Source organism: Jaculus jaculus, chromosome X (genome assembly GCF_020740685.1).
Source record: "Jaculus jaculus isolate mJacJac1 chromosome X, mJacJac1.mat.Y.cur, whole genome shotgun sequence".
NCBI lineage: Eukaryota > Metazoa > Chordata > Mammalia > Rodentia > Dipodidae > Jaculus > Jaculus jaculus.
In genome coordinates this window covers 109,370,487-109,395,688 of record NC_059125.1, presented here as the reverse complement: position 1 = coordinate 109,395,688, position 25,202 = coordinate 109,370,487, and the positions used below count along the sequence as shown (strand labels likewise).

Below are 25,202 nucleotides of genomic sequence, written 5' to 3'. Positions count from 1 at the left end.
CAGATTAGTCATATTCCCATCAGGCTATCCTCTTTCATCACCCTCTTACGCCCCTCTTCCTCAGTTATGGTAATCATAATGGAGTTATGAATCCACTAGTCAGTTCGTATAGAGAGGACAATGCCTCACTGTATGCCTATTCACCTTGAGACTCTTACAGTCTTTCTGTGCCTTCCTTCACAATGTTAGAGCCTTGGAGGGCTTGTTAGAAAACCCTTTAGTGTTGATCTCTCAGCAGTTGGTTTTCTGCTTTGATGAGTTTTGAGTCTCCTCAGTTTGTACCACCATCTTCCTAGAGAAGGTTCTTAGAGTTAGAGCAGCACTCATGTTTACTCCACGACTTCTTCTTAATGTTTCCTGGGTCCTCACAGTCTGTGGTAGAGATGGCTCTTCCAGTGCTAGGCTAGTAGTCTTTCTCTTGTCATTTTGGTGTGTTTTATGTCTCCTTGGATCGCTGCCACCTTAAAGAACAGGTTCTCTAACCAAGAATGAGAACATTTATCAAAGGGGATAAACATATACATTTAGAAGGCTTTGAATAGTGAAACTTCCCTCTAGGGTCTATGTTCTTCCAAGCCATGGGCTTCTGCCTTGATTGTAAGAGGCAAGCAAGAATTCTCTTCCACTGAGTGGGCCACATCACCAATCAGGGTACATTTAATTGCCTCCATAACTTATGTGTCTCTATTGCCCTGGTACGTACATCTTGTCTTGCTGGCTTATTTTGTAGTTTGCAGGAACCACTGTTTGTTCAGACTGTTGGTGACCTTTATCCCCCAGCAACTCGCATAACACTTTCCAGCACTATGACAGCTAGCCAGCAGTGAGCTGACTTCCATCTCAGTTCCAGCTTGATTTCTTAATGTCCTGCCTATGACCACAGCCTGTGGTGTCATCAACCATAGGGTCTGACCATTAAATGTCCAATTCCTAAAAAAGAAAAAAAAATGTTAAAGCTGGGCATGGTGGCACACGCCTTCAGGTCAGAGGATGGCTGTGAATTCAAGGCCATCCTGAGACTACATAGTGAATTCCAGGTCACCCTAGCTAGAGCGAGACCCTACCTTGAAAAACCAAAAAGAAAAAAGAAAAGGTTTATGTTAAAAGAATTTTTGTCCTCATACTTCCTTAATGAGAAAATTTTAAATTGCAAGGTTTTTTCTAGCTAGTATTATATTATATTATATATTCTCTTTTCCTATGAGAATCTAAATACTTTTATTAATTATGGACATACATAGTATGGAAACATCACATGTTGGTACCATCCTTTCCCTCAGCCCTACCCCCTTTCCAAAGGGGCCCACCTCATTGGGGTCACAGGTTACCCCCAGGGGGATTGTGGGTCATGCATTGTGGGGGGCAGCAGTCTTTTATTGGAGAGAGGCAATGCTTCTGGGCATGATGCCCCAACTTGTGGCTCTAGCAATCTTTCTGCTCCCTCTTCAGCAATATTCCCTGAGCCATAATGGGTATGTTTTAAGTCTACTTCACTGATAGGCTCTTAGGAGCCTCTGGATCTCTGCTTTGATAGGTGTTGAGTGTCCTCAGTGTCAAGAATCTGGTTTTCCCAACACCTTTGTTGGTAAAACTGTTATTCTCCTACTCAATTATCTTGGTGTTGTTGTCAAAATTAATTGACCATAAATGCAAGACTACGTTTCTGAAATTAATCATTCCCATTGATTTCTTTATGGCTCACTCTCTTGCTTACTGTATATTTGTGGCATGTTCTTATATCAGACAGTATGGATGCTCCAGCTTTATTCTTTGTAAATTTCCATATCAGTTTTGGTTGTTTGTGCATTTTCATATCAATTTTAGTATTAAGTTATTAACTTGTGCAAAATAGCCAGCAGAGATTTTGTTAATGATTGTTTTGAATCTATACAGTCATTTAAAGAGTATTGTCATCTTCACAGTATTTTTTTTTGATGAAGGAACGTGATATGTCTTTACATTTATTGACACCTATTTTAAAATTAAATAATGTATTATAGATTTTAATATATGAAACTTTTGCTAAATTAGGTCCCTAGTATTTATTCTCTTTGATAAATAAATAGAATTATGTCCTTATTTTCATGTCCACATGTTTTACTTTTTATTTCAGTTGAGAACTTAAATATATGAACATATAGCAATTTAATCATGCTCCTGTCCCTTTACCTTTTGAGTCCCTTTTCTCTTGCCTCTTATCCCCTGAGGACCCTCCTCTTTCAAGATATTTCTTCCTCTGTCCTGTTGTTTCATACTTTTTGTCCTCTTCTGTCCTCCATTTCACAATGTGAGTGGGCTCAAAACTATGCTGCTCTTGTTGGAGTATTTGTAATCATTACATGGTCATGAATGTACCAGTTGTCTCATGTGGAAGAGATAGTGACTCACATTATACCTCTGTACTCTGTGCCTCTTATATTCTTTCTGCCCTCATTTCCACAATGTACCTTGAGTCTTGGAGGGTATGATAGAAGTTTCCTTTAGTGTGAAGCAATCAACAGCTTCTTATAATATACTCTGATGAGTTTTGAGTTTTGTCATTGTCAGCCACTATCTCCATATAGATAGTTCTCTGGCTAGCAGTGAGAGCAGCTCTCATATTATTTTCATAACTAGCTATGCAATGTCCTCTGAGCCCTGGCAGATATGATAGAGATGAATGGCTCGCCCAGTACCAAACCATGGGCTTTCTCTTCTTTCGTCATTTTGAAAAGTCTTAGGATTGCATGGTACTTGCTAACATCTGTAAAATGAAGTTTTCCTAACCAAAAATGAGATCAGGATTAATCAAAGGGCTTAAACATATACACACAGATAGCTGTTTGATGACCATAAAATCTATGTTTAGGCAAAGGGCAGTTGAAGCTTCTCTGTGGGGTCTATGACCTTCCATACCATAGGTTTTTGACTCACAGTACCAGGAGTGAATTGCTTCTCACTGAGCAGGGTCTCTTATCCATTGAGAGAGCAGTTGTTAATACCTTTAATGTCTGTGCCTCTATTGCACCAATGGATACATCTTGCCTGTTGGGTTTCATATTTTGTAGTTTGCAGAACCCACTGTTTGTTCTGACTGTAGATGACTTTTCTCCCCCTGCTGTCTATGTCGTCTTCAGCAATACAGTCTTACCACCTTGTTTAAATGAGCAGCCACATGCTTTGGCAGTGGGCTTGCACGATTTTGGGGTCTTCATTGGCCTTCCTGACCAACAGCTTGCTCTGTGTGTGTGTGTGTGTGTGTGTGTGTGTGTGTGTGTGTGTGTGTGTGTAGGAGATCATCTTCAGTCCATCTACAACAACCCATGACTTCAGAGTAAAGCTCTCTACTTGCCTACCTACTATTCCTTCCCTAATCCCTTTCCCCTTCCCTGCTCTCCCAGCCTCATTCGAGCTTCCTAACCCGTAATATTGATGCTTACTACCATATGCAATGTAAGCTAGAATCTGTGTATGAGAGAACAAGTGACATTTTTCTTACTGAGCCTGAGTTACCTCAATGTAATTTTTTCCAGGTCTATTCATTTTCCTGCCAATTTCATATTTTTTCCTTACTGTTCAATACAACTTCATTGCTCTTCAGCTGATGGGCATATGAGCTTATTCCTTTTCTTTTTTAATATTTTTATTTATTACTTTGAGAGAGAGAGAGAGAATGGGGCATCTGGCTTACGTGGGTCCTGGAGAATCGAACCAGGACCCTTTGGCTTTTCAGGCAAAAACCTGAACTGGTAAGCCATCCCTCCAGCCCTAATTCCTTTTTTTAGCTATTGTCAATAGTGCAGCAACAAACATAACTAAGAAAGGATCTCTCAAGTGTAGAGTCTTTAGGGTATTTGTCTAGGAATGCAATAGCTGTGTCAAATGGTAGATCTAACTTTTGATTTTTGAGGAACCTCCATACATATTTCCATAGTAGCTATACCAGTTTTCATTCCTTCCAACAGTAAATAAGGGGTCCTCTCTCCTTATACCCTCACCAACATGTGTTGTCATTTGATTTTTTTTTTTTTTTTTGATGCTAGCCATTCTGACTGGAGTGAGATGGAATCTCAAAGTAGTTTTAATTTTCATTTTCCTGATGGGTAATGATGTTGAACATCCTTTTACATGTTTATTGACCACTTGTGTTTCTTTCTTTGAAAACTGTTTTCTCAGTTCCCTGAACCATTTGTAAGTGATTAGTTGATTTTTTTTTTTTCTTTTTGTGGTAGGGTCTCACTCTAGCTCAGGCTAACCTGGAATTCATATAGAGTCTCAGGGTGGCTTCGAACTCATGGCGATCCTCCTACCTCTGCCTTCTGAGTTCCGGGTTTAAAGTTGTGTGCTATCATGCCTGGAAGTTGATTGTTTTTTTTGTTGCTTAGGTTTTTGAGTTCTTTGTATATTCTAGATATTAAATCTCTGTCGATGTATGGCTGGCAGAGATATTCTCCTATTCTGTAGGTTATCTATTCACTCTGTTGATGTTTTGCTTAGCTTTACAATAACCTTTTGTTTTCATGAGATCCCATTATTGTTTTTTTTATTCAATGGTCTAGTGGTATTTTATTTAGAAAACCTTTTCCTATGCTTATATCTTGGAGTATTCTTCATACTTTTTACTCTAGTCATTTCAGTTTCAGGTATTTTATTGAAGTATTTGGTTCATTTATAGTTGACTTTTGTGTAAGGTGAGAGGAAAGAGTCTATATTCATCCTTCTATGTATAGTTTTCCAGTTCCTTGGCACCATTTATTGCAGATACCGTTTTTCTCCAGTGTGTGTATAGCCTCTTTGTCAAAAATCAAGTGGCTGTAGTAATCTGAACTTATACCTGAATCTTCTGTTCTGTTGATCTGTATGTCAGTTTTTGTGTCAGGACCATGCTGTTTTTCCATTATGGCTTTATATTATAACTTCACATCAGGTGTGGTAGCATCACCAGCAGCTGTGGATCTTTTTGGCAAGGCCTTTTGTGTTTCCATATGTATTTTAATGAGTTTCTTTTTCTATATATGTGAAGAATGTTGCTGGAATTTTGTTTGTGACTACATTGCTTTTTGTAGGTCAGTCTTTTTCATACTAATTCTTTTAATCCATGAACATGGGACATATCTGTCAGTCTTCTCATGGCTTCAAATTTTTTCTTCAGTGTTTTAATATTTTCATTGTAGAGATCTTTCATTTCCTGGTTAGGGATATTCCAAGATATTTCAATTTTTTATGACAATTATAAAAGGGACAGTATTGTTGATTCTTTCTCAGTATGCTTGGCAGTGGTATATGTTGATTTTTGTGTGTTAGTTGTATATCCTGCTACATTGATTATAGTTTTTTTGTTTTCAATTCTAGATTTTTTAAGGAGTCTTCAGTGTCTCTTAAGTAGAGAATCATATCATCAACAAATAAAGCTAGTTAGACGTTTTACTTTGCAGTTTATATTGCTTTTATTTCTTTCTCTTCTCTTAATGCTCAAACTAAGTCTTCAAGTACTATGTTAAATACCAGTGGGAAAATGAACAACCTTGTTTCACTTTAGATCTTTATGGTAATGCTTGAAGATTTTCCCTACTTACTATATTGGCTTGTTGTTTGTGGTATATAGCCTTGATTATATTGAAATATTATCTCTCCTACTTTGGCCCCTACAATGAATTTTTAAAATTTTTATTTATTTATTTATTTATTTATTTGAGAGAGGGGGAATGGAGCAGATAGTGAGAGAGAATGGGCATGCCAGGGCCTCCAGCCACTGCAAATTAAGACCAGATGTATGTGCCACCTTATGCTTCTTGATTACATGGGTACTAAGTAATCAAACCTAACTCCTTAGACTTTGCAGGCAAGCATCTCAACTGCTAAACCATTTCTCCCACCTCACTACAATGTTTTTATCATGAAGAGCTGTTGAATTTTGTCAAAGGACTTTTCTGCATCTGTTGAGATGATCATGTACTTTCAGTCCATAAGTCTATTTAGAAAATATATTACGTTTATCAAGTCCTGTATGTGAACAATCCTTGCATTCTTGGAATAAAATCTACTTGGTTAATGGGCATATTTTAAATTTGATCATAAATTTGAGAGAGAAAGATAGAATGGTTATACAATGTCCTCTAACTACTGCAAATAAACTCCAGACACATGCATCACCTTGTGCACCTGATTTTACATGGCTTTATAGGCAAGTGCTTTAACCATGGGCAAATCTCTCCAGCCCCTGATTTGTAAGAATTTTATTGAGAATTTTGTGTCTGCTTTTATCAGGAATATTGGCCTATAAATTTCTTTATTTGTTATGTCTTTTTTCTCATTTTGTTAATTAGAATAACACTGGCTTCATAGAAATTGTTGGGGAGAATTCCCTTGCTTTCAGTTTTATGAAATAACTTGAGAAAATGTGCTTTCAGATCTTCAATAAGGATCAGATAGAATTCAGCAGTGAATCAATCTGAACCTGGACCAAAAATGTTCGGGAGAACTTTGATTTCTGCATCAATGTCATTATATTTTATAACTCAGATTATTTAAATTTTTTTTATTTATTTATTTGAGAGTGATAGACACAGAGAGAAAGACAGATAGAGGGAGAGAGAGAGAATGGGCGCGCCAGGGCTTCCAGCCTCTGCAAACGAACTCCAGACACATGTGCCCCCTTGTGCATCTGGCTAACGTGGGACCTGGGGAACCGAGCCTCGAACCGGGGTCCATAGGCTTCATAGGTGAGTGCTTAACCGCTAAGCCATCTCTCCAGCCCATAACTCAGATTATTTATCTCTCCTGTGTTTAACATTGTTGAATCATATGTGTCAAGAAATTCTTCCATTTCTTCCCAAATTTCTAGTTTGAAGGCACATAGGTTTTTGAAACATCCCCTTATGACTCTCTCACACTGATTGGAATCTTTTGTATTACCTCCTTTCTCATCTCTAATCTTAGGGATTAGGTCTTTTCTCTCTATTTGTTAACTAGGGATTTATCTACATTTTTATGTTTTTTAAGAACCAACTCTGTTTCATCAACTCTTAATTTTTTTCTTTATTTCTAATTCATTAATTTCTGCCCTGATCTTGATTATTTCTACCATCTGTAACTTTAGGGTTTGGATTTTTCTTGTTTTCCCAGGCCTTCAAACCAATTAAGTTATTTGAGTTCTCTCTAATTTGGTAATATAGGCATTTAGAGTATAAACTTCCCTCTTAGGACTGCTTTCATTGTACCCAAAGGTTTTACTATTTTGTGTGTTCATTTTAATTCAGGCCTCCTTATTGTCCAAGAGTGTGTTATTCAATCTCCAAGTGTGTGCATGTGTGTATTTGTGTGTATATTTTCTGTTGTTTGTCTTGTAGATTTCTAGCTGTATTGCATGGTGGTCAAATATAATAATGTGGGTATGGCAGTTTTCCTGAATTTGTGGGTACTTGCTTTTTGTCTTGATATATGATTAATTTTAAAGAATGTTCCATGAGCTGCTGAGAAGAATGAGTATTCTATAGAGTTTGGATGCAATGTTCTGTAGGTGTCTGTTAAGTCTATTTAATCTATAGTGTCATTTAACTCCATTGCTTCTCTATTGCTGTTTATATTATCAGTCTGTTGGTGATGATTTGAATGTACCCCCTATAATTTGGTTGGGATTAATGTCTGACCCTATGTCAACTTGCTTTTTGCTTTATAAAATTTGGTGCATCTCAGTTTGGTGCAGATATTATTAGGATTACTAGGACCTCTTGGTGATTTGTTTCCTTGATCAGTATTAAATGGCCTTCTTTGTTTCTTCTGATTACTTTTGTTTGAAGTCTATTTTGCCAGATGTTAGTACAGTCAACATTGCTTTTTTTTTTCTATTCCAATTTGATTGTGTATTTCATAGTAAGGTGGGTTTCGTGAGGACACAACACAGATGGATCTTATTTTTCAGTTCCATTTCTTAATTTGCATCTTGTTTTGGGAGTTTAGTCCACTGGTACTCAGTTGTTATTAAACGATATGTGTTAATCCTTGTCACGATGATTTTGTGTTGCCTGGTTTTTTCTTGATCTTCATTTGCTTTAGTAACTGTTCTACATTTGAGTACTTGTTTTCCTTCCTGAATCCACTTGAATATATTTGCTTTCTTTAGTGTGAAGTTGTGTATCCAGTATTGGTCTTTTATATTTGAAATACTCTAGCATGAGCCCTTTTGGCTTTTAGAGTTTCCATTGGAAAATCTGATATAATTCTGATAGGCTTATCTTTTTAAATTTTTATTTATTTATTTATTTATTAGTTTTATACTCAGTGAATACAGTCAAGTTGGTAACTTTGTTACCTCCTCCCTATACTCGCCCCTCCCCTGGCTCCTCCTTGTTGGCATATATGGGTCATGCATTGTGGGGTTAGCCCTCAGTTATGGGTAGGAGGAAATGTCTCTGTGTATCATGACCCAACGTGTGGCTCTGACATTCTTTCTGCCCCCTCTTCTGCAAATTTCCCTGAGGCATTTTGGATTTATTTTACGTCTGCTTGAGTGATGAGGTCTTGGGAGCCTCTGTGTCTCTGGATATATTGATTTGGTAGGAGTTGATCGTTCTCTGTGTCGATCTCCTTCACCCTTGTGCTGGTACCTGGTTCACCAAGAAAACAGCACCCTTGCTTCAGCTGGAGACATTTTGAGGTATGATGGGGTGGTTCTCTCCTTAGGATCTGTGTCTATCTTAAAAAGAGAAGCAGATTCTCCAGCGAAGAGTAAAGTTAGCACCAGAGAAATGGGATAACCATTATTTCTTTAGAGAGATTTTGATAGTTGTAGGCCCTTTTGTAGCCCACAATTGGTGGTATCTTGATAATGGAGAATGGGCTCATTTTTAGATCTGGTTCTGACTTGTTTTCCAGCTCAAGCTATGGGTTCTGTTCCATTGAGTGGATCAGATGGCCAAATCAAGAGCAGTTGGTTTCCCACCATGGTTGTGCATTTGTGTGAACATCATGACAGGTTACTTGCTGCTAAGTAGGTTAGACCATGAGTTGCTTGGGCAGATATTGGTCATTTCCCCCCAGTTGTCCATGTAGCACCTCTGGCACTAGATGCACTGACTGTCTGGGTACTGACTCTCTTCCAGCTTCCAGCCATGTAACTCCATGTTACATGTCAACGGCATATGGTGTCTTCAGCAGTATGGACTTACCACTGATCTTTGGTGGGTCATCAAGTACTCTGACAGAAATGTCATTCTTTTAGGAAACCTTGTAGGTTTCTTTGATCAAAAGCTCATTGTGTATGATAGCCTCCTGCTGGTCCTGGAAGTTACATGTCAGTGCCCATGAAGACAAAAAAGAAAAAGATAAGTAATATAGGGCTGGAGAAATGGCTTAGCGGTTAAGCGCTTGCCTGTGAAGCCTAAGGACCCCGGTTCGAGGCTCGGTTCCCCACGTCCCACGTTAGCCAGATGCACAAGGGGGCGCACGCGTCTGGAGTTCGTTTGCAGAGGCTGGAAGCCCTGGCGCGCCCATTCTCTCTCTCTCCCTCTATCTGTCTTTCTCTCTATGTCTGTTGCTCTCAAATAAATAAAAAATGAACAAAAAAATTTAAAAAAAGATAAGTAATATAAAAGAGAGAGAAGGAGAGAGAGAGAGAGAGAAGCAGTAGAAGATTAAGATCAGTCTTCATTGTACCCTCTCCAGGGACTTGTGATTCAGGTGTTCCCTCTAAAGACCTGGTGAAGGTTTAAATATTTGGTCTGTCTTTAGGATGTAAAGTTTTATGGTACCATTGTCGCTTGGGTCCAAAGTTGTATCTCTTACCCCTCGCATGCCCTTCTCTCCCTCCCTACCCACCCTATTGCCTGGTCCTTGAGATGCTTACTGTGTGTTGCCATCTTGGGTAGATTCAGGTTAGGTGCTGTAGATGAGTGAGACTATGTGGTGATTATCTTTCTGTGGTTGGGTGGGTTCACTGAGAGTGATCTATTCCAGGTTCAACGATCTTCAAATTTCATTGTGTCATTTTTTTTCTTACTGCTGCATAGAATTCCGTCATGTAGATATAACACATATTAGTTATCCATTTGTCTAATGATGGACATCTGGGTTAATTTCAGTGCTTAGCTATTACGAATTGAGCAGCTATGAATATGGTTGAGCAAACCTCTCTGGACTGAGGCTTGGAGGATTTAGGATACATGCCCACTAAGGGAATAACTGGGTCTGTCAGCTTTTTCAGGAGTTTCCATATTGCTTTCCAAAGTGGTTGTGCTATCTTACATTCCTACCAACAGTGGATGAGGGTTCCTATTTTTCCCTGTCCTCGCCAGCATTCATTTTCATTTGATTTGTTAATGTTTGCTATCCTTACTGGGGTAATGTGGAATCTCATAGTTGTTTTCATTTTCATTTCCCTGATGATTAGGGATGATGGATATTTTCTTAAGTGTGTATTTGCCATTTGTATTTCTTCCTTTGTGAACTGCCTGTCCAGTTCTTTGCCCCCATTTGTGAGAGGGTTGTTTGACTTTTTTGTTATTATTTGTTTGTTTGTTTTTTGTTTTGTTTTGTTTTGTTTTTCAAGGTAGGATCTCACTCTAGCCCAGGCTGACCTGGAATTCGCTATGGAGTCTCGGGGACGCACGACAATCCTCCTACACATTTTATTGTTCAGGTTTTTGAGTTCTTTGTAGATTCTAGAGATTAGGCCTCTGTCAGAAAATATTCAACAAATATTTTCTGCCATTCTGTGGGTAATCCATTGGCTTTGCTTACTGTATATTTGTCTGTGAAGAAACTCTTCAGCTTCATGTGAACCCATTGGTTGAATGATTGTTTAAGATCCTGTGCTACTGGGGTTTTTTTCAGGAAGTCTTTTTCATTCCTATATCATGGAATGTTCCTCCTAACTTTTCTCCCAGTAGTAGCCGAGATTCTGGCCCTATATTGAGGTCTTTGATCCATTTGTACTTGAGTGTTGTGCATAGTGAAATGTCTGGATCAAGCTTCAATTTCCTGCATATGGTTATCCAGTTTGTTCAGCGCCATTTGTTAAAGATGCTATCTTTTTTCCAGCCAATATTACTAGGGCCTTTGTCAAATATCAAGTAGGTATAGTTTCTTGATCCAATGTCTGGGTCCTTGATTCTATTCCATTGGTCTGTACTCCTGTTTTTATGCAGGTACCTTGGAGTCTTTTAGGTCTCTTATGTATATATTCATGTTGTCTGTGAATAGAGCTAACTTAACTTCTTCTTTTCCAAATTGTATCCTTTTTATTTTTTTCTACTGTCTTATTGCTTGAACTAGGACTTCCAGTACTATATTGAAGAGCAGAGGTGAGAGTGAACACCCCTGTTTTGTTCCTGATCTCAATGGGAATTCCTCCAGTCTTTTTCCATTAAGTATTATTTGGGCTTTAGGAGCTTTTTATATAGCCTTTATTATGTTAAGACATGAACTGACCATGCCAATTTCCTCCAAACTTTTGATCATGAAGTGATGTTGGATTTTCTCAAAGGCCTTTTCTGCATCTATAGAAATGAACATGGGTTTTTGTGTTTAACCTTGTTTATATGGTATATTACATTGACAGATTTGCAAATGTTGAACCACCCCTGCCTTCCTGGGATGAATCCCACTTGATCAAGGTGGATAATGCTTTTGATGTGTTGTTGGATTTAGTTTCTGAGGATTTTGCTCAGGATCTTTGTGTCTAAGTTCATCAGGGAAATAGGCTGGTAGTTTCCTTTTGGGGGGGCATGTCTGCCTAGTTTTAGAATTAGGGTGATACTAGCTTCATTAAAGGAGTTGGGGAGCTTTCCCGGTTCTCCATTTGTGTGGTACAGTTCGAAAAAAAATTGGTTTGAGTTCTTCCATGAAGGATTTTAGAATTCAGCTGAGAAGCCGTCTGTTCCTGGACTCTTCTTTTTGGGTCAGTTTTTTATTACCTTTTCAATTTCAATGGGTGTGATAGGTTTGTTTAGGAAATTAATCTGCTCTGAGTTTAGCTTTGGTAGATGGTATGCGTCTAGGAATTTAGCAATTTCTTCCATATTACCCATTTAGGTAGAGTATAGGTTTTTGAAGTATGTCCTGATTATTCTCCCAATTTCACTTCTGTCTGTTGTGATCTCTCCTTTTTCATGTCAAATTTTGTTAATTTGAAGCACCCTTGTATTTGTTTGATCAAATTGGCCAGGGGTTTGTCAATCTTGTTTATTTTTTCAAAGAACCAGCTCTTTGTTTCATCAATTTTTAAAATTGTTTTCTTAGTTTCCAATTCATAATTTTCTGCTCTGATCTTAATTATTTCTTTCCATCTGGAGATTTTTGGGTTGGATTTTTCTTGCTTTTCCAGTGCCTTTAGGTGGATGGTTAGGTAATTGATTTGGGATCGCTCTGTGTTTGTTATGAAGACATTTAGTGCTATGAATTTTCCCCTGAGGACCGCCTTCATTGTGTCCCATAAATTTTAGTGTGATGTGTTTTCATCGTCATTCATTTGTAGAAATTTTGCAATTTCATTTTTTATTTCATCCACTACATGCTTATTGTTTAAAAGTGTGCTGTTCATTTTCCAGGAGCCAATGGGAATCTGGGTGGGTCTTGTATTGTTAATTTCTAGCAATATAGCATTGTGATCTGATATCATGCAGGGAATTATGTCAACTTTCCAACATATATGGAGGTAGGTTTTGTGACACATTATATGATCTGCTTTAGGGAAGGTTACATGGGCTGCTGAGAAGAATGTGTAATCTGTGGATTTGGGATGGAATGTTCTGTAGGTGTCTGTTATGTTGAGCTTTCTTACTTCCTTGTTGAGTTTCTGTTTGGATGATCTATCCATTATTGACAATGGTGTATTGAAGTCCCCAACTATGGTAGTGTTGGTGGTTGTTTCTGTTTTATTGCCAAGTAGGTTTTGTTTTATGAACTGTGGTGCCCCTGTGTTTGGTGCATAAAGATTTATGATTATGATATCCTCTTCATGGATCATTCCTTTGATAAGTAGGAAGTGGTCTTATTTGTGTTTTTTCATTATTTTTGAAGTCTATTTTATAATATATTAGTATAGTTATGCCTGCTTGTTTCTAATTCCTATTTGCTTGCAATATCCTTTTCCACTCTTTCACCCTGTGAGGAGGTATCTGTCTTTAGGCGTGCGGTGGGTTCCTTGAAAACAACAGATTGAGTGATCTAATATTCTTTTCCACCCTGCTAGCTTGTGTCTCTTGATGGGTGAATTAAGGCCATTAATATTTAGCGTAATGACTGTGAGGTTTGATTTGAACCCTGCCATATTGTGTTGGTATATGTGGTTTGGTGTTTTCATGGACTTTGAAGTTTTTTGTGCCTTCTTTGTGTCTAGTTATTGTGATCTCCTTCTTATAGGCATTTGAGGTTGATTCTTCTGTGTGGAGAATTTCCTGAAATATTCTCTGTAGGTTTGCTTTTGTGTTCACACAATTGTAAAGCTGAGTTTTGTCATGGAAAGTTTTTCTTTCACCATCTATTATGAGGAATACTTTTACTGGGTAGAGTAGTTTGGGTTGGAATCCATAGGTTCTTAGAGTTTGCCGTGTTCCATTCCAGGCCCTTCTGGCTTTCAGGGTTTCCATTGAGAAGTCTGAAGTAATTCTGATGGTGTTACTTTTTAAAAGTGATGTGCTGTTTTTCCCTAGCTATTTTTAGGATTTTCTCTTTGGTGTCAATGTTTACAGTCTTAATAAAAATATGCCTTGCAGAGTTTTTCTTTTTGTCCAATCTGTTTTGAGTTCTGTTAGGTTCTTGTATGTTGATGGGTCTTTCTTTTGAAATAGTGGGAAAGTTTTCTTCAATTATTTTGTTAAATAATTTCTCCATGCCTTTGGTCTGATTTTCTTCCCCTTCTGGTGTTACTGTGATCCAGATGCTAGGATCTTTAAGGGTATCCCACAATTCTCTCATGTTCTGTTCACAGAAAATTTTGAACTTATTGAAACTTTTGAACTCTCAATCTGTTTCTTCTGTCTTGCCTTCTAGATCTGAGTTTCTGTTCTCCACATGGCTGACTCTAATCTTGTGAGCTTCTAAAGAGTTTTGGGGCTTGCTCAGTTAGGTTTGCATTTTCTTCTACTTTTCTATGTATAGTTTACATCCCTCTGTCAAGTTCCGTTTTCACATCATTTTCTGATTTTCTTGATGCTTCTTGGAATTCATCCCTGCATTTCTTTATGTCTTCATTTAGCATAACCAGCTGATTTTTGAGGTCCTCTTTTCTTATCTCTCCTTCATATCTCTTAACTGTCTTTGAACTCCTTCCATTTTCTTATCTATTATGTGTAGTCTAGTGATGGCAGCATCCAATCATCTTTTGGTCCTTTGTTGCTTTTCTGGAAGTTCTACCAGAAGCTTGGTCAGTGTTGCATTGCTCATAGCTTCATTGTGGTGTTCTGATCTGAATGTCTCTTCTGTGTTTTGATTGGAGACATCCATTGTAGGAATGGGTGATCTTACTGGATTTACCTACATTTGATTTTTCATGTTATTTCTTTTGCACTGTGGTCTGCCCATCACAGTGTATGAACGGGGGTAGTAGGATGTGGTCTCTATGGGTGGGGGAATTGGTGCCTCTTGGGGGAGTGTGCCTGAGCTCACATGTGTGCAAGTAGACAGGCAGAGCAGTGCTGAGGTCTTGTGTGTGTAGGCGGGTCAGCCTGAGCTCAGGCGCACAGCAGTTAGATGGGGGGATTGGGCCTGAGTTAACACTGGTGGATGGGTGGAGCTGGCCTGATCTTGTGTGGTGGATGGGCAGAGCAGGCTTGAGCTCACTCATGGGGCGCTAGAACAGGCCTGAGCTCACACGTGGGTGGGCAGAGTAGCCTGAGCTCTTGCATGGTGGGCAGATGGGCAGATCGCGCCTGAGCTCACACAGAGATGGGTGGATAGCATGGCTTGAGCTCGCGCATATGCATGGCAGGCAGTTGGAGGTTTAGGCCTGGGTTGGCACAGGGCTATAGGCAGAGCTGGCCCAAGGTTGCCTGTGGGTGGGGTAGGTGGGTGATCATCCCTGCTCAGTGAGGCAAATGGAACTATGCTGGCCTGGGTCCCCTTTCCTACAGTAAGTGTGGCATCATCCTGAGGCTGGGAGTGTGGCTAGGGTGGCTGCTCGGGGGGCGGGGGTCTGGGGAACTGGTGTACAACCTGAGAGCGAGGGAATCCGCCAATTTTCTTTTTTCCCCTCTGTGCCCTCCCACTGGTGATCTATTAGAGATTGCTTTCTCCTAAAAGACCCAGTGAATCCTTAATGCCTTGCCTTTCCTTCCTGGGGAGGTGTGGTGCAGTTAGGTGGACATCTTGACCAGAAGTCCCTAGGCTTATCTTTGTAGCAGGTGACTAGCTGCTTCTGTCTTGCAATGTTTCAGTATTTTCTGTTTTCTGTGTTTAGTGTTTTAACTATAATGCAGTCTGGGGCATTTCTTTTGTGGACCTGTCTGTTTGGTGTTCTGTATGTCTCTTGTACTTGGATGGGCCTCTATTTCTTGAGGTTTTGAAGAATGTTTCTATAATTTTATCGGTCATTTTGTAAGACCTACAGATCACTGAACTTTTCCTTCTTGTGTAACGATGATTCAAACATTTGGACTTTCTAAGATTTCCCACATTTCTTTCATGTTATACTCAAACATTTTTTGAACTTTTCATTGATTTTGGCCTCCTGATGTATTTCATCTGCATTGGTCTTAAGAACTCATATTCTGTCTGCCACATGATCTACTCTATTGTTTTCACTTTCCTGGAATCATTGTAATTGAGTTACTTCATTTATGATTTCTGTTAGGATTTTCATAAGCATCATTGTTTATTAATTTCAATTTTCCATTCTGTGTTTGACTTTCTTGTTAGATTTATGTGGTTGATGGTGTTCTCTTTTAATTCATTCAGGCTTTTGTTTGTGTCCTCTTTGAATTCATTCATGCATCTATTGAGTTCTTTTAGTTGATTCTCTTGCATTTCATCAAAGCATTTGTTCATGCCTTCTTTAAGATTTTTTTGTATTAATCATGATAGTGTTTTGTAATATTTTTTTCTTGAATTTGAGCCTTCATTGGAAGCTTCAGTTGTGACTAGTCATACTTGGTAGAAATATCTGGCCTTGATTTCTTAATGTTACTTGTTTTCTGTTGAGGTTTGCCCATCTGGAGATAGCCCCTCTCTCTTGCTGAGGATGTGACAACAGTGGTGCTACTGGGGGATGCAAGGTTGTATGGAGCTAGGACTGCTCTAGTAAAGAATGTGGGCATGGCCCTCCTGGCTTCCATATGGTATACATGTCTCTGGGGCTGAGGCGTGTTTTGAGCCTTCTGGTGCTACTAGCTCTTGTAAGGCCTACTTGCAGCTAGGTAAAGGGGATGTGGGGAATGGATCCCTAGCTAACATGGGGCCAGCATCTTCTGAGCCACCTTGTGCTGCTGACTACCTGAAGACCAACCTGCACCTGTGTCCATCATTATTTATTTTTAATTTTTATTATTTTCAATATTTTAAAATATTTATTTACAAGCAGAGAGTGATAGAGAAGAGAAACACACAAAGAGATTGGGTATCTTTACTCATTTATTTATTTATTTACTTACTTATTTACTGATTTATTTATTTATATTGTGGGTGTTGCACACTAGGGCCTCTTGCCACTGCAAACAAATACCAGATGCTTGCATTACATTTTGTATGTAGCTTAGGTGGTGGGTAGCATGGTAATTGAAACCTTGACTTCTAGCTTTGCAAAGCAAATTCCCATAACTTCTAAGTCATCTTCTCAGCCCCTCATGTCCACAATTTTATTGCCATTATATAGAGATACTGTTAATCAATCTTTTATTCTGCAGTCTGGTTGAATCCATTTATTATTTCCAATAGGTCATCATGTGCTTTAGGGTTTTCTTTTTAAGAAATCATATCTGAAGCTAATGTTATAGCTCAATTGGTAGAATGCTTACCTAAATATGGAAAAGGCACTGGATTCTACTGCCAGCACTAAATAAAAGAAGCATGGTGGCACACACCTGTATTCTTAGCACTTAGGAGGTGGTGGCAGGAGGATCAGGAACTTAAGGTCATGCTTGGCAACAAGACAAATTTGAGGCCAGACTCTAGAATTTCTGAGACTCCTGATCTCAAAATTAAAAAGTCATGTCTACAAATAAAAGATAGCTTTGCTATCTAAGTGTAATATTCTTTTCAACCTAGATGCCTTTCATTTCTCCTTACCTAATTGCCTGTCTAGACTTTCTCACATAATGTCAAATGGTGGTGATGCCACTGAACATCTTGTCTTTCTTGATTTCAGGGAAAGCATTAGTCATTTAACTTTTAGTATTCTATCACAGTGATTTTTTGTTGATATTTTTCTATGAGCTTGATGAATTATCTCAAGTTCCCTTTTGTTTATGAATATCCAGTCTTTTGAACAACATTTGTATAAAGGCCTGTCCTTTTTCTAATTTATATGCTCATTCATCTGTATCAAAAACATTTTATGTGCATATCTGTGGCACCAGTCTTGATTTTTGTTTAATTCCATTGACCTTTTTTCCTTCCTATTTACATTGGTAGAACACTGAGTTGCTTTTTACAGACTTTGAAACAAAGTAATATGAGGTACTCTTGGTTTCTTGTATTTCCATACAAATTTACAATGGTCTGACAACTTCTATAGGAAAATAAAGGAGAAAACCTGATTAGATTATTATAGAAATTGTGTTGAGTTTATAGAACAGCATAGGTAAAATTATGTCTTAATAATTTTACAGCTTCTGCCCTTCTATGAACAAAGTATACCTTTACTTGGATCTTTAATTTCTTCAGCAATGGTTTCTTGTTCTCACTGTATATATTTTTCTAATTTGTTCTTCAGTACTTCATATTTTCACCTATTATGTTTTGTGCATTGAGATTTGGATTTAATTTAATATCTGATCCTTGGTTTCTAACATACAATTAGCATTTATGTAGTGGTCTGTATTTTATAATCCTGCTACATTTACTCATTAGTTATAGTAGCTTTTTTAATTTTCATTTATACTTTATTTAGGGATGGTCATATTTTCTGTGACTAGAAATAGCTTTTCTTCTTTCTTTATTATGTATATTGCATGTCTTTTTGTTCCTAATTGCTGTACCTTAAATACTTAGTTCAATGTTAAGAGGTGGCAGGAGTAGACAATGTATGATTTCTGGTATGTTTTTTAGAAAAAATTTATTTATCCACCATTAAGCCTGTGTTAGTTGTAGATTTCATAGATTACAATGTGGTAAATTAAAGGAATTTCTCACTATTTTTAGTTTGCTGATATTCTTATCAGGAATGAATGTTGGATTTCTTCATATGCTCTTTATTGCATCAGTTGATTTGCTAAAGTTATGTTAATAATGTAAATCATATTGATTGAGTTTGAGATATTAGCTCAATCCTAGGTTCTGAGGCCCCTATGGTTCATGATAGATTTCATTGTTATTGTTTTTATGTTACTGACCTCCATTTGTTAAAATTTTGTTCAGATTTTTCACATATATTATGGAGACATTGGTTATTAGTTTTTATTTAATATCTTAGTCTGCTAGGAAAAGTTCACCTGGAATATGTGTCCTTCCCCCTTGGGTTTTCTCAAACAGTTGAATGAATTTATATAATTTTGTTTTAAATATTTAATCAAATTTATTACTAACCCATCTGAGATAGGGATTTCCTTCTCAAAAGGTCTTAAATCACAATTTAGTTTTTAAATATTTTATTTATTTATTTGTGAGGGGAGAGTTACAGGGAAAGCGAGGGAGAGAGAAAGTGTTGGTGATCCAGGGCCTCATGCCATTGCAAATGAACACTAAATGCTTGTACCACTTTATGTACCTGTTTGAAAGTGGGTACTGGGTAACTGAACCTGGGCTGGCAGTCTTTTTAAGCAAGTGGCTTTAGCTGTTGCTCCATCTTCTCAGTCTGCATTTTTTATAGCAGATCATAGGGTTATTCTGGTTATGTCTTCTTCCACAAGTTTTGGTATTGTCTCTCTCAGAGCATTTTCTAAGTTCTTCTAATTTGCTAACCTTATTGTCATTGTATTGTTTGTAATATTGTCTTCTTATTTCAGTACTTGTAGAATATCTTATGATGTTACTTCTATTTATAACTGATATTAGTGATTTAAATATTCTCATTCTTTTCCTTGACTGACCTGATTAGAAGCTTATTAACTTAAATTCTTAATGAGTGGATTTTTGGTTTCATTGTTTTTTTATGTTGTTTTCTGTTTATTATTTTCCCCTCTGATCTTCATTATTTCTATATTATTTGGCTTTTTTTTAAGTTTGCTCTACTTTTTCTAGTTTCTAAGTAGGGAGATGAAGTACATGCTTTAAAACATTCTTCTGCCCTAATGTATACTATAGTCATTAAGTAAGTGAATGAAATAAGAGGAGAGTATTTGTTCTTTTCTGATATACAGTACAAGCATTGAATAAGTGAATAAAGTAATAGGAGAGTACAACTGTAGTGGTGAAAATGGAGTTGAGAACGTTTTTGAGAACTCTTTAGTTATATCCTCAGTAGTATTTGGTGAATGGAATATAGTATCACAGACGATGATAAAGGCCATTTTGTTTCCTATTTTATTGTTAGTGGAGACAGAGTAGTGTATTGTCCAAGGTTTAAAGTATAGAAAAACAGATTTACTTAATAAAGATGATCCATTGTGGATACTGTGATTTTGATCTGTTTGTAGGGCACCCACTTGGGTATGTTCCTTTGCTTGATAGTGATCTTTTGTTGAAATAGAGATTTGGAATTTAGAATTCTGCAAGAAGGAAAGAATTATTAAAATGATGGAATAGACTACTAAAGAGAGTTTATAGTGTAAAAGAAGAGTAGAAATAGAAACTATGGGACCCTTTGAGATGTTAGAAGAGGATCAGAATGCTAATGAAAGCTTAAGCCCAGTTGCTGTCAGAAAAAGTGAGGAAGAGGAGGGGAAGCATTTCAAAGACAGCATTAACTAATGTCTTGACATGACAAAGCTGTCAAGTAGCTATGTGGAACATTTGAAATTTTTGATAGGTGTTGGGGAATTCACAAAAGCAACTTTAGTGCATAAATGCCTTGGAATATGCAGTGAGATTTTAGACATTGAGTAGTAAATAGGAAATGCAGCAATGGTGACCTATTTCCTTTATAAACCATAGTGACAAGCCAGCCTCTATAACCCCTTTCTTAGTGTTAAGAATCTAGAGTCTCAACAATTTTTATGTAGAATTCATGTATTGTTTACTTCAAGATTAATATCATATTTTAAAAATCTCTTTCCAAGTCAAATTTTACTATATTTCAAAAAGTATGACCATTTAAAATTTCTTATTTTTTTCCCCTCCAGGAAAGACTCTGTTTGCCCCATCATATTTTGGAAGAACGAGGTCTTGTGAAAGTTGGTGTCACTGTTCAAGCACTCCTTGAATTACCTACAACCAAGGCATCTCAGCTTTCCATGGCTTGATATGAGATTTTTTTTAAATCATAAGTATATAGTTTACTTTATTTGAAGTGATTTCAGTTCTCTCAAAACCATGAATAAGAATGTCCAGTCAAAAATAGTTTGCCTTCAGTCAAGCCTTAGGTCTTTAAAAAATTACATTAAGAAAGCAGACTTAAAAACTACAAAAGATATCACACTTAAACTTTGAATTGCCCAAGCCTCTTTTGGAGGAAAATTGGATCAATTTAATGAGTTTTTGAAAATTTTAAGTTCCCTGTTTACTACATGAGTTAATAATCTTGACTGGTTTTTGAAACTCAGATTGATACGAAAATAAAATATCCTTTTTAATTTAATAATCACATTAGGCCTATTTTTTATAGCATAGCATTCTAGTAAACATCTAGGCAGAAGCAATCATTTTTAACACAATTCTATATTTGAGTTATCTCATATACTTATAGTTTATACTCAATTTCTTCAATCTTTTGTCATTTCTTCTTAGAAAACATGAGTAGGAAAACCAGAGCTCTGGCATTATATTAATTTCTTTTAGTATTATAGTTTGGTGCCAAACTATTTTTTATTTGTACTGTAGATTGTTTACATGTGAAGTGCCTGTGTAATTGATGAATCTTATATAGTCTTAAGCATTTTTGAAATTTCTTTTTTTGTATTAATAGAATCAATGGCATTTTAAAATATTTTAGTAGATTTTGTAAGGTCTGTAATTTGTGAGGATTTTAATGTGCCTCACATTGAAACATTCGTAGTTTTTTAGTTAATCCATTGCAGCTTTTCTTAAATTCATTATTTCATGTTGTCAAAAATGTTAATATGCTTAATTTATGCTATTTAATTTTGCAAAACTTAATCATCTTTTGAAATGTATTATTTGAAGAGTATTTTATTTCTGTATTGAAAATGTTACACAAAGCAGTAAGATTTTTGAGAACTAGTGAAGTGCTAACTATCAAGGATGTTTTTATACAACTGCCAAAGTTTGAATTTTGTCTTGACTTTCAGGAACATTCTGTTAGTGCTGCCTTTAGCTATGTTAAACAAGCAGCATTTGAAAAATACTTTTTTAAAAAAAAAACCTTGGCCATTTATGAGTCATGTATACCTTATGATTTTAAATACCTTGATGTTGAACTAAATACAGACCATTCCATAAATACTTTCATGAGATAGTATGTTCCATAAAGTCCTTGTTTGAGTTAGATGTGGATAAATTTATGTTGATAGTGGTGCAGGAATTTTCAAAAACATTACTGTAATTAATAACTCAGCTTCCTGTAGAAAAACTTTAATAATCACTTTTGTAGTAGCCAAGTGTCATATCTTAAATATGTGATCATTTGCACTTGTTACCTCTTAATATGGATGCAACTTATTAAAAATGTGGACCTGGGTATTTCAAAGGGCATTTATAAAAGGTAAAAAGTATTGTGCCAAATGGTATGTTAAGGGTTGGTTTAGAAACAACTCTACTTTTTTTTTGGTCGGTTTTCATGAAGTCATATAATTAAATTTTAGCTTCAGAATGCAGATACATTCGTTACATTCCCCTGTAGGGTTAAATTGGAGCTATTAAAGAGTTAAGGCTTCTTATGACTATAAGACTTAGGGATTAAATTATTAATAATTTATTACTTTAAGTATTTGAGCTAATTAGTTACCATTTTTCAGTTGGTTTTAAAAATAACCCTCAACAACATAATCAGTTTTCCTACTGAAAATTCAAATAATGTAGGCAAGAGATATCTAGTTAGCAATTAGGTGATGAGTTTTTAATTTAGAATGTTAACATTACAAATAAATATCATTTAAAACCTATAGCAACCATTCATACTTATTTAATGTTCTCACACTATAGAATTCTTATTATTAGTTAATCTCGTGTTATTCCCATATATTCTTATTGTTAATTATCATCAAAATTGTTGTGAAATTGTAAGCCATTTTCTTACCATATTTCACTTGTCAGTTAATTGTTATTAAAGAAAAAATCCACCAGTGCTTCACTCTTCATCTGAGGTCCATACCACGATAGTTCGATTATTTTTTGACAAAAGGCAACACCACCTCTAACTCAGTTTCACAGCATAGTCCCCAATGGCAACATTGTACTGAGGCCCTGGTATATCTCTCAGTAGTTTTTAAGTGTAAATTTTATCCTAAATATCTTTATAGTTATTATGTATTTACTTTATCTGTTATTGAATTAAGAATGATTATCATTATCTGAATGGGCTTGTGATTTGATAAGAATTGAATAATCAAACTAGAATATTTTACTGGCCCTAAATATTCAATATATAACTATTTCTGTTAAATTTTATGACCCTATGGCACAAGAAAGAAGTGATGTTGGATATGTTAGAATTGAAATGAGTAAAAATGCATAATTGTTTGTTTAATTCTTATCTTTATAGAATGCTAGTTTAATGACTTTTCTAACTGAAATTTTTGAACAATTCAGAAATGTTTGTATTAGTCACAGATCTATGATAATTGATTTTCTGATGCATTTAAAAATAAATGGAACACTAAATGTATATTACCGATGCAAACTGTGGATAAAATTGAATGAAAAAATTAAGAGTGGAATTTCTTTTCTTCTTCTCTATTACTTCTCTCACTATCACATTATTTGGTTTTTATTTTGTCAGTATTTGATTGCTTATGCTTGTGGCCCCAAGCATGGACACAGGTCATACCTCGAAAGGATATTCATTAGTTTGTCTTAGTTGAGCAAGTAGATGCTTCTGTGCTCCAGCTTCTTGGGGAGGCTGAGGTGATCTCTCTCACCTTGACGAGAATCTCAAGAACCTAGGAGTTCAAGCCTATGAAACAATAAGAATCTGTTTCAAAAGATAAAACAACAAAAAACAAAGTAGGTTGCTTTAAGAGTCATTTACCCTTTATATCTAATTATTTTGATAAAGTTTTCTTTAAAAAGCAGTAAATTTTCAAGACATATTTACAAAATAATGATATCCTTGTATCAGCTCTTTATATTTTTATTTATTTATTTATTTTGGTTTTTTGGGGTAAGGTTTCACTCTAGTCCATGCTGACCTGGAATTCACTATGGGGTCTCAGGGTGGCCTCGAACTCATGGTAATCCTCCTACCTCTGCCTCCCAAGTGCTGGGATTAAAGGCATCCGACACCATTCCCAGCTAAGTTCTACTTTTTAAAATGTGCATATTTAGCCAGGTATGGTGACTTACTCCTATGTTCCTATCATTATAAGAAAAAGAGAAGAAAGCCTGGTTTGCATACTGTAAGACTCTGTCTAAGCAGACAAACAAATAAACCCTCAAAGCACAGGTTTTATTAAAATAACTGTATTTTGGGGTGGAGGGATGGCTTAGCAGTTAAGGTGTTTGCCTGTAAAGCCACAGGACCCAGGTTCCATTCCCCAGGACACATGTTAGCCAGATGCATAAGGGGGCGCACACATCTGGAGTTCTTTGCAGTAGCTGGAGGCCCTGGGCCTCCCATTCTCTCTCTCTTTCTCTGTCAATTAAATGCATAAATGAAAATATTAAAAAGTATGGGGAAAATTATTTAAAATAACTTTATTTTTAAATACTTTTTTCATTTATGAGAGAGAGGGGGAGAGAGAGAGAAAGAGAGAGAGGAGGAGGAAAGAATGGGCATGCCATGGTCTCTAGTCATTGCAAATGAACTCCAGACACATATGCCCCATGGCATCTGTCTTATATGGGTCCTGTAGAATCAAACCTGGGTCCTTTGTCTTTGCAGGCAAATGCCTTAACTGCTAAGTAATCTCTCCAGCCCTAAAACAACTATTTTTTCATAATAATTTTGGTTCATCCTAAAACAACATCTATGTAGCATTAGATAACATTGCTGCTTATTTACTAGTTACCTTAAACTCAAAAGATTTAATAAATACCTAAATAAATACAAGCTTGGCATAATTTATTTAGAAACTATTCCAAGTTTATTATAGAATTTTGATTTTTCTTTAAATGATAGTACTAAGCTTAATTTTTGCTTTAGTAAATCTAAGATTTTGTTTTTATGCATTGAATGCCCCTAGAATGAACTCTCAGAACCTATGTCAGTCTTTAGACACTGCAAAGACAGGTGAATTATTGAACAGAAGATGGATGTGTAGGAGTTGGGGAGATGGCTCAGTGCTTATGACTGGAGTTCAGATCCCCAGTACTCATGTAAAAGTCAAGCAGATGTAGCGGCCCACCTGTAATCCAGTAGTGATCATTACACTATGACATCATAGGGGAGGTTGCTATCTCCACCAGGATTTTGACATGGATGATGGAAGCGGACAAAATATAAACTCAAAATAGAGGAAGGTCTTGTGGTAAGAAGTTTATTGAATGGGGGTTGGGTGAAGTGGATGACAAAAAAGGATGTTGTAATGGGATTATAATCAAATTATATTCATGTATGAACAATTGTCAATTAAAAAGACAACTTGGAATTTCAACAGTGGAGTATGTTTGCCTGTGTGTTTCATATAAGTCTTGAACTGCAAAAGAAAATTTGGCTACATTGAAAAATCTAGAGTTTAGAATGATAATACTGTGAAATAGTTTATAAGTTATTAGAATTAAAATATAAGTAGTTTATGATAGAAAATTCCAAATTGAGTCATTTGAAAGTTACTAAAATAAAAATAGAAGATTTGAAAAGTATGATTGTTTTAAATGTTAAGTGGTTTTATAATCTTTTGTTCTTTTCTAAAATCATGAGC

General features: G+C 36.4%; 1 protein-coding gene across 5 annotated transcripts in view; it reads left to right on the top strand.

The window, feature by feature from the left end:
• Lrch2 (leucine rich repeats and calponin homology domain containing 2) overlaps positions 1–23,052 on the top strand; it is a 136,702-nt gene extending 113,650 nt beyond the window's left edge. For all 5 annotated transcript variants that reach the window (XM_045140632.1, XM_045140630.1, XM_004659114.2 and 2 more), the window contains one exon: positions 20,349–23,052. In XM_045140632.1, the coding sequence (XP_044996567.1) occupies positions 20,349–20,468 (120 nt within the window). In that variant the 3' untranslated portion in view covers positions 20,469–23,052. The remainder of the gene's footprint in view (positions 1–20,348) is intronic.
• The last annotated feature ends 2,150 nt before the right edge of the window (positions 23,053–25,202 follow it).